This window comes from Sardina pilchardus, chromosome 11 (assembly GCF_963854185.1).
Source record: "Sardina pilchardus chromosome 11, fSarPil1.1, whole genome shotgun sequence".
NCBI lineage: Eukaryota > Metazoa > Chordata > Actinopteri > Clupeiformes > Clupeidae > Sardina > Sardina pilchardus.
The window spans coordinates 20,363,014-20,373,013 of NC_085004.1; the positions used below are offsets into that span (position 1 = coordinate 20,363,014).

Here is a 10,000-nt window from a genome sequence, read left to right on the forward strand (position 1 = left end):
ACAAGATGCAAAATAATATGCATTAGAATAAAAAAAGACACTGCCACTTCTCATGGAAGACAATCATATTACTCCGGAGTATTGAGGAGTTTTCACAGGGAAAATGATATGTGTGTTTCCTGAAAGGGCGCGTTGCAAGGCCCCCGAGACTTGGCCACATCTGAGGCGGCGATAAAAACGAGGCCGAAAAAGGAAAAAGTCGGAGACCTCAGGAGGGCACGGGCCGGCAAAGGAAACAAATCTCCTGAAGTGGAGTATGGAATGTGCTGGCGGCTCCGGGTCACTAACTCAGAGCGGCGCACGGGGGTGATGGAGAAGGAGCCATTTTGAGACTGAGCACAGCCCTGCCTGAACAATGTGCACCGCCGATATGTCTGTTTCTTTTTTTCTTTTTTTTTGGTACGTGTGAACTATCACCATTTGTCTGCACTGCTCTCATGTGGTCGTCTGGCCAGTTACTCTGATGGACGACACTTACTTTGTGCTATTCTAAGAGACATATTCACCAGCCGTGGTAGGATACGCTGGGGGGTGATTTAAGGTTTCTGCCCCCCTCTACCACCACACACTAACACACACACACACACACACACACACACACACACACACACACACACACACATACACAAACACACACAAAGCGTTTTGTTTTTTTCTAAACTAGATGCACTCAGTCACTGCTCCCTCACGGTATTGATTTTTTTTTTACTCCCGAACATTTGTATTCTGGTCGAGGACCTGAACAGCTTTATTTGTTTATTCCTAGGTTGTTTGTATTTTTTCTTCCAGGCTGGAGAAATAAAAGCTGTTTGTACGAATTCGAGGTCTAAATGTCTGTCCGTATCGATCCATCCACCTCCAGGGCTATTACTTGAGTAACGCTGTGAGCAGATTAAAAGTGCTAAATGTGTTCCTATCTCCCAGCTAGCTATCAGATCCCCGGCACCCTAAAGGTATGGCTGCGTGAGTGTGATGCGCGAGCGATTGGGACAGAGAGAAAGAGACATAGAGAAAGAGAGTAGAGATACAGAGAGGAAAGAGAAAAAGGGAGTATAGTCATTTTTGGCATTGATTGATTTGGATCAGTGAATGTAGATTTCTCTAGATGTGTTTGTGTGGTTTAGGGTTTGTGGCCCATATCTGTGTGCGCTTGTGTGTGTGTGTGTGTGTGTGTGTGTGTGTGTGTGTGTGTGTGCTTGTGTGTATGTGTGTGTGTGTGGGCACGTGTTATTTGTGAGACTCTGTCCAAATGTGAGCTCCCCCACTGGCTTTCTCAGTGTTAGTGAGGCGAGAATGATAGATGTGTGTATCAAGGGCTGCAGGGCTATGGAGCTGCACCAAGAGTGTGTTTATGTCTCTTGTGTGTTTTTGTGTGTGTGTGTATGTATGTGTGTGTGCGTGTGTGTGTGTGTGTGTGTGTGTGTGTGTGTGTGTGTGTGTGTGTGTGTGTGTGTGTGTGTGTGTGTGTGTGTGTGTGTGTGTGTGCGCGCGCGTGCGTTGGTGTGTGTGTTTGTGTGTTTGTGTTTGGAATGGGGGTGTATTGCAGTGCAAAATAGAACGTGTTCAGTGGGGCATGAGATATGCTTGCATGTACATTTGTGTGTGTTTGTGTATGCATGTACTGTACTGTCTGTCTGTCTGTCTGTGAGTGTGTGTGTGTGTGTGTGTGTGTGTGTGTGTGTGTGTGTGTGTGTGTGTGTGTGTGTGTGTGTGTCTGTGTGTTTATGTGTGCATGCATGCATCCATGTTTGCTTCTGTAGTCTGTGTGTGTGTGTGTGTGTGTGTGTGTGTGTGTGAGACGCCGGGCGGCTGGGACTGTCCTGTCGGAGCGCCTGGGGGTCTAGGAGCCTATTTCCTGGGCTCCTCTGTGATAAGTTTCCCTGTCAGATTCGCCCAACACCACAATATTTTTGATAAGGTCCGCTGCTAGTTTTCCCCACCTCTGGCACTGAGATCAATTTGAGATTGATTCGGAGAGCCCCGCCGCAGTCAGTTGTGAGATCAATTTGAGATGGATTGTTCACTCCGGGGGCCCAACAGTGAACGGAGCAGCTTGCTCCCTTCCCTCTCTTTCTCCCTCCCTTTCTCTCTCTCTCTCTCTCTCCCTCGCTCTATCTCTCTCTCTCTTTCTCCTTCTCTCCCTCTCTCTGTGTTACTCATTCACTCATTCAACCTCTCCCTCCTTCCCTCTCTCGGTCACTCTGTATCTCTTTCTATCCCTTTCCATCTCCATTTCTCTCTCTTTTTCCATCTCTCTCTCCCTCTCTCCATCTCTCTCTCCCTCTGTCCATCTGCCTCTCTCCCTGTTCCTCCCTTTCTCTAGAGATGTTGGAACTAGGGGATAGGGATGACTCCATTACCCCCAATATAGTGATAAGCTAAAGGCATGGGTACAGACAGATAGGGATCAGCTTGGTTGTATAAACGGGGGTGGGGAGTGGGGAGTGGGGGGGTGGTGGTGGTGGTGGTGGTGTTGGGGGGGATAGGACAGGGGAAAAAAGGATTAGAGAGCTTTCTCTCTCTCTCTCCCTTCACTGCTACCACCACCCTGAAGGAGACCGGGCCTTTTTTGCGACCGCTTGGGTCAGTTCACCTTACCGTCCGCTCCCCAGGTTGGTTATCCCCCCGCGGGATTAGGGGAGAAAGCTCCGCACCGAGCAAGACCTAAAATAAGTATGTGTATGTAGCACACATCCTCCTGCTCCTGTACTGACATTGAAAGGTAACCATAGGGGTTTGCAACTCCCAAAAGTGGGTTTTAGAGGAATAACGAGCCGGAATACAAGTCAACGCTCTCGTTTTTCCTCACTCTCTCGTGTGAGAGTCTTGTTTTCCTTACCTCTCTCCCACCCTCCCTCTCTCTCTTTCTCTCTCTCTCTCTCTCTCACTCTCTCTGGCCCTGGGTGTGGAATGTGCGTTGCAGAGGTAATCCCAGGCTGAAGGGCGAGTGTGTGAGCAAGCAAGCGATCGCCTCACCCATGGAAACTCTGAGCGTCCGGCAGTAAAAACCAGCCCGCTGACGAGGCCCGTAAACATCCAGGGCCAAACGAGCTCCGGTCAGTCCAGTCCAGACCAGCTGGAAAAGGCCACAGGGGGGCCATGCTGGGGGGGTGGACTCTCACCACAGACTAGGGGGGCAACTTTAGGGGGTAAATGCCAGCGTGGGGCAGATGGGGTCTCAAGCTTGTCCAAGGTCTGCCAGGGTCCTTCCCTGGAGCTTTCTAGAACTCTATGTCCACCTGAAAAGCTTGTCATCAGAGGACTCTCATCTCCTCTCCTGCCCTGTCCTCTCCTCATCCATCACCAGGCTGAAACCCAAGTGTCCAGGCCGAGGCCGAGGCCGTGGGCCGGGCGGGTCAGTCTGGAATGGTAAGAGGAGCCGGCGCTAAGTGACACCTCATTAAAGCTAAAGGTTTTCCTCGGCCGCCGGGGCACTCGCGTGCCTCTCCTTGAAATGCCCAAGCCCTTCACAGGCAGGCCCCGGCAGGGTCAGAGAGTGACCAAGAGGCAGTCCCTCAGACAGGACTCCGTGGAGTCACAGTACAGTCCCAGCACTCCACTAAACCTCCCTCCTCTATGTGCTGACCTCTCTCCCTCCCTCCCAGTCCCTCCCTCCCTCCATCCCTCCCTCCATCCACATCTCTTTCTTCCTTTCTTTCTATCCCTCTCTCTCTCTCTCCCTCTGTCCTTTTCCTTCTCCCCCCCCCATTCCTCCCTTTCTCCCCCCCCTCTCTCCTCCAGCATGCGACAGATGGAGCCTGGCCTATTATTACAGGCGCTCAGCTTGTCCGGCCGGGGCTGCCTGTTGTCTCCTCCTGCTGTAGTGAAAACAGATGACAGCATGTCAGCGGAATGGGCCAGAAGGACAGAAATACCCATGAGCCTCTGACAGGACAAATGACCAGTGTGTGTGTGTGTGTGTGTGTGTGTGTGTGTGTGTGTGTGTGTGTGTCTGCGTGTGTGTCTGTGTGTGTGTTGGTGTGTCTGTGTGAGAGAGAATACAATAACACAGGAGAAAGAGTCTGTGAGTGCATGTGTCTGTGTGTGTGTGTGTGTGTGCCTGTGTGTGAGAGAGAGAAAATGAAAAAAAAAAGTGTATGTGTGTGTGTGAGAGAGCGACAGAGAGAGAGAGAATCTCTGCCTGTGTGTGTGTGTCTATGTGTATGTGTGTGAGAGAGAGAATACAAGACAAAAAGAGAAAGAGAGAGGGGGACAGAAGGAGAGGGAGGGAGTGAGAGATGATAAATTATTTCACTCGGGGATCACTGTAAAGCCTCGCGCTGTCAGATTGTGAGAGGGCCAGTGTGATGGAGCGTTGCCAAACCCAGCTCAGACAGCAATGTGGACACATGCCGAACGTGGCCGCAGCAAAGGTGAGAAAACTTCCAAACCCGGCTGTAATTGGTAGCAATTATACACTTCATTCTTCAAAACAAACACAAAAGTGTGAATGTCAGCACTATAAACCTCATAACAAACTACGCGCGGAGATAATGAATACTCACACACGCACGCACGCACGCTACGCACACACACACACGCGCACGCACGCACGCACGCACGCACGCACACACGCACACACACACCACACGCGCACACACATTCACATTCAACACTATGCGTATACGTATAAATATACCCTCAGATGAGAGATGCAAGATGGTTCAGCATCGTGTGTTCCACTGACAAGTCTGTTCACTAGTAAGGGAGAAAACAGAATGGGGGGCAAATGGGTCATGTCCATAGGCACAGAAAACCCACTGACCACACAGTGCATGCACAGCCTGACTATGTAGATCTGCTACCCCCCCCCCCCCTGTCTCTCTCTCTCTCTCTCTCTCTCTTGCTCTCCAGCCAGTCTGGAGGTTTGCTGCAGGCCCGATTTTGGGTCCGATTTGCAACCCTCTGTGGAATTCCACACTTGATTGACCCAAATCCCCAAACATCCCCACAGACAAGGTCGGATATTTATAAAGGACAAATGTGCCCGCTGTGGCGACAAAGGAGGGGCGCTTACATGAAGCACGGGCCGAGAATATCCATACATGAAAGAGGGCTAAGAGACTTTTTAAAAATGGATAACACACTACGAGTGCAATATTCTTTGGATTAACCATGACATGCAAAAAAAAAACATTTAAAAAAAGGCACTCAGAGACTTCCCACATCTGCTGAGTACTTCACTTTGCCCACGAACACAGACAGCAACATTTCAGCAAGATTATTCTCTCTGCACACACATATTCTCTCTGCACACACATATACTCTCTGCACAGTGCACACTTACACTTACACCTACACTTACATGCACACCCACACATTTGCACACACACACACAAACACACACACATACGCGCAAGGACACACACACACACACTATGCATCTCTGAACCTGGGCTCTCGCGGAGCCTGGCGCGGGGTCTCGGGGGAGCGGTGCAGACGGGCTGCAGCGTCGGCGGCACCTGGGTCTCCGGGATCGTTTTTTTTTTTCCGATCCCGGTGCGGTGCGGTGCGGCTCGCTGCTTTGTGGCCGCCCGCTGGAGCGTGGCGAGAGCCGCAGCATCTGCTGCTGTGTACCGGCCTGCCTCTTATCACACAGCTGGAGCCGCACGGAGTGGAGAAAAACACACAGAGTGGAGGCAGGAGCCGGCCTACACACATACAGTACACACACACACACACACACACACACACACACACACACACACACACACACACACACACACACGCTTACACTCACACTCACACACACAAACACACAAACACACACCCACACGCACACACACACACACACACACACACACACACACACACACACACACACACACACACACACACACACACAGACAGACACACACACACGCACACGCACACGCACACGCACACGCACACGCACACGCACACGCACACACACACGCAAACACAAACACATACACACATTCACACTCACTCACACACTCACACACACAAACACACACTGACACACACACTCACACACACTTTCTGTTTTCTTCTTTTTATTGCTTACTCAGTTCAAGGATGTCTATGAATCTGATTCTCACTGTGACTGTATTTCATAGTCTATTTCAGTAAACTCCACCACCCTTTCGTGACCTTTCTCGCTTCTCCATCCATCTCTCTCACTGCTCCATCCATCTCTCTCTCTCTTTCTCTCTCACTCCTCCATCCATCTTTCTCTCTTTCTCTCTGACTACTCCATGGGAGCTCTCCAGTGCCTGAGCCCCCCCCAGCTTCCACCCCCCCCCCCCCCAGCTTCCACTCTTCCAGCCCACCAAGTGCTGAACCCCCTGCTCAGCTCCCCAGCTCCAGCTCCAGTCCCAGCTCCAGTCCCAGCTCCAGTGCTGGAGCCTCAGAGAGGCCGCTGACAGGATGAGGGATGAAGCGTGGACAGAGTGATATGAGCCGAGATGTCAGGGTGTGAGATGGCCTGGGTAAACATGAGGATGCGTGCATGACAGCGAGAGTGTGTGTGTGTATGTGTGTATATGTGTGCATGACAGAGAACATGTTTGTGTCTATGTTCATGTGTGTGTGTGTGTGTGTGTGTGTGTGTGTGTGTATGTGTGTGTGCAATGCATGACAGAGAGCATGTTTGTGTCTATGTTTGTGTGTGTGTGTGTTTGTGTGTATGTTTGCGATGAAAAAAGAAAAAGTCAGCATGTGCGTGTTTTTATGCGTATGTTATGTGCGCCTACTGTCTTGCATTTGCTTGGCTTACTGGAAATCATAACTCTAAAGGGACCTCATTCACACGCAAACAGCCATGTGTGTTTGTGTGTCTGTTGATGTGTGTTCGGGACGATGATGTGTGTGTGAGTGGGTTTACTGGGGGGTAAAGCAGGGGGCAGGGGTGTGTGTGTGAGCGGGTTTACTGGGGGGTAAAGCAGGGGGCAGGGGGCCTTGGCGGGCGCATCTCTGTGGCCTCTCCGCAAATCTGCGTGATCCAGAGGAGCCGAGGCGTCAGGGCTGCTGGGTAATCCCCCCGTGGGGACAGTCATCCTGCCGCTCTGCCGAGCATCCCTGGAACGCCTGGCCTGTCATTCTCACCTACAGGGTCACGACAGCTGAGCTAAGGGGGCTTCAACACTCGCACACGTTATGCTCCGGTGCACAGGGGTTTTCTCCACACACACACGTATATCCAGAAAGATGTACATACATACATACATACCTACATACGTACACGGACAGTACGTAAATACATATGCGCGCGCGCAGTCGCGCAGGAACGTGGGGGAATACGCCGGCGTAAGCCGAAATATGTCAAACACAAATACTGTTTAAATATACTGTACACAGTCATGACACACAGACACAGACACACACACACGCACACACACACACACAGGCAGAGAGAACAAGAACAGAGACCATGCAGCGGTGGAGTGCCTCAAACAGCAGTCCTGCAGTGTTTCTATGAAAAAATATTAGCGGAATAGGAACACCGGCTGCCTAACGTGAACTCACAACGACAGGAAACTGAAACTGAACCGCTTTGATCTGAGGGGGCGGCACACAATGCAGCGGCAAAAAGACAGGCACAAAAACTAACCCTTTATGTCTTTATCACACATAAAACCACATGTCCACGTAGCTCTCTCTCTACTCTGCAAAAGCTCCCCTCACAAGACAATTTGCACACATCAAGAATGCAAGAGCACAGACAGCACTAAGCAGAGAGGAGCAGGGAGAAGTAGGGAGAGGGACGGCTGGGGAGGAAGGGGACACAACAGCAGGCGTGATGGTGGAAACAACGGCATACCAAAGTGCCAAAGAGAGGAAGCCGGCACGTGTCACTTGTCACATAAACAGATTGTGTTATTCCCGTAGAGACCCGCCCCTGACTATATTCTCAAAACCAAGGGTCTCGGCGGAGGCAAATCCAATCTTCCCGGCGCGGTATGATTCCCCCCACCCCACCCTACCCCACACCACATTCACGCACCCCCATTCCGTCACCCCCCCGCCCCCCCACCCTCGCTCGGCAAGACACCCGACACCAGCTGGGTCAATTATAATGGCAGTGGCGAGTGCACGGCAGGAAGCAGCCAGCGAAAACAGGTCAACAAAGAGGCAACTAGGTCTCATTTACAACAGCAAAGGCCCCGCGGGGAGTCGACACGGAGAAATCATGCAGCTCAGCATCCGGAGGTCTTTCAGAACACAGCAAATAAAGACATCACACGGAATACACTGTGACATCTCCAGAATGTTATCATGAATATTCCCACACACATGAAATCATAATAGAAATATAGCTACCGTTAACACTGACTAAATATTAGATGCTGCTACTGGCACCAAAAGCATTTTTACATGCTTTGAGTAGATTTCTAAGTAGCTACCCTTAATACTGATGGAAAAGTCTTGCTAAGGCAATGGTAGAGCTAGAATAACAGACTATATCCTCCTTTGCCTTTTTTCTGAACTCAAGTATTACCAGAGTCTAATTCTATTCAGAATTTGAGTCTGGTATCAGACCATTTGGATTTGATTATGGGGCGTATTTCAATCGATACAGGGGGGAAATGACTGCAATCGGATAGAATTGAAATATACGAGTCCTGAACGGGGAACAGGCAAAAACACCCGTCTTCTCAACAAATGCCTTTATCGCTGTTTTCTATTTGTTTTTTTTAAGTTATTGCACTGTAATCTTGTACAACAGTGATAATATAATCTAAACATCTAGCTACTCTAGCAACAGCCTTTTAGTGTAACAAAATCAACTCAATCACATTCAGATGACTAAGCATTGTTGCTCATCTGTCCATCCTTGTATAAAGCCCACCCCATCTATTTGATTGGCCTAAATACCTCTGGTTCAGGCATAGAGACTTCTCAATAGGCCGACTCCAGACCGAGTTTCCCAAACCCACAAATTTTGTGGGTGGGGTACATTTGGGCTGGCTTCCAGGTAAGCATTATACTGTCTCTATCAAAAACTAACCAGTGAATTCTTAAATGCTCACTCTCTTAGCAGTATGCTGATAGCCTGCAGCCAGCCACGAAGTCTGAATAATAATCCAGGCACATTGTGAGTGCACCCCAACACCTTAGCTGTGTTGTGTAGCTGCGAGCAGGGCAGCAGCAAGGCAAGACTGGGTCGTGCTGTGTTTGGGCGGGTGGGTGCTTCACGCCAGCTTGCGAGTGTTTGCATCGTGTAATGAGGACTGGCTGTGATGAGTGAGTGTGTGTCAATGTGATTGTAGGCGTGTGTGTGTGTGTGTGTGTGTATGTGAGTGTAGGCGTGTGTGTATGCGTGTGTGTGTGTGTGTGTGTGTGCGTGTGTGCGTGTGTGTATGTGAGTGTAGGCGTGTGTGTGTGTGAGTGTAGGCGTGTGTGTGTGTGAGTGTGAGTGAGAGTGAGTGAAGGACAGAATGGCAGTGAGGTGCGCCTCAGGTGTTGTTTGTGTTCGGAAGCGAGGAGGAGGCGGAGGAGGAGGAGGAGGAGGAGGCAGAGGAGGAAGAGGGGGGAGGTGAAGGGGGATCGAGACTCACCCGTACATGGCGCTGTTGGGCCTCTTGGCTCCTCCCGTCTTGGAACGGCTCGATTTCAGCTCTCCGGTCATGCTCATGTCTGTCAGGGAGACAAGACCAAAGCGGTCAGAACAACGGGGGACGCTCGCCACAGAACAGAACAGCACAGCGCGCTAATGGCAACGGCAGTGCGACCCCAGCTCAGACTAGGGCTTGCTTCCTGCCGCTCGCTTTTTCTCTCACTTTTTCTTTTTTCTTCCTCTTCCCCCCCCTCACCCTCTTCTTCCCCACTGTCCTCAGGCTAGAGCACGAGAAGAAAGATAGAAAGAGAGAGAGAGGGAGAGAGAGAAAGAAAGAGAGAGAGTGAAATAATAGAGTAAGCAACACGAGTGTGGAAGCAGATAGGACACGGGAGACAGGAAAACGAGAGGAGGAGGAGGAGGAGGAGGAGGAGATGGAAGAGGAAGAGGAGAAGGAGGAGAGCTCTTTAAAGTCAGGCC

At 50.6% G+C, this 10,000-nt stretch overlaps 1 protein-coding gene across 2 annotated transcripts in view; it reads right to left on the reverse strand.

The window, feature by feature from the left end:
- LOC134096118 (RNA-binding Raly-like protein) overlaps nucleotides 1-10,000 on the reverse strand; it is a 75,113-nt gene that overhangs the window by 53,741 nt on the left and 11,372 nt on the right. For both annotated transcript variants that reach the window (XM_062549876.1, XM_062549875.1), the window contains exon 2: nucleotides 9,522-9,600. In XM_062549876.1, coding sequence (XP_062405860.1) covers nucleotides 9,522-9,600 — 79 coding nt within the window. The remainder of the gene's footprint in view (nucleotides 1-9,521; nucleotides 9,601-10,000) is intronic.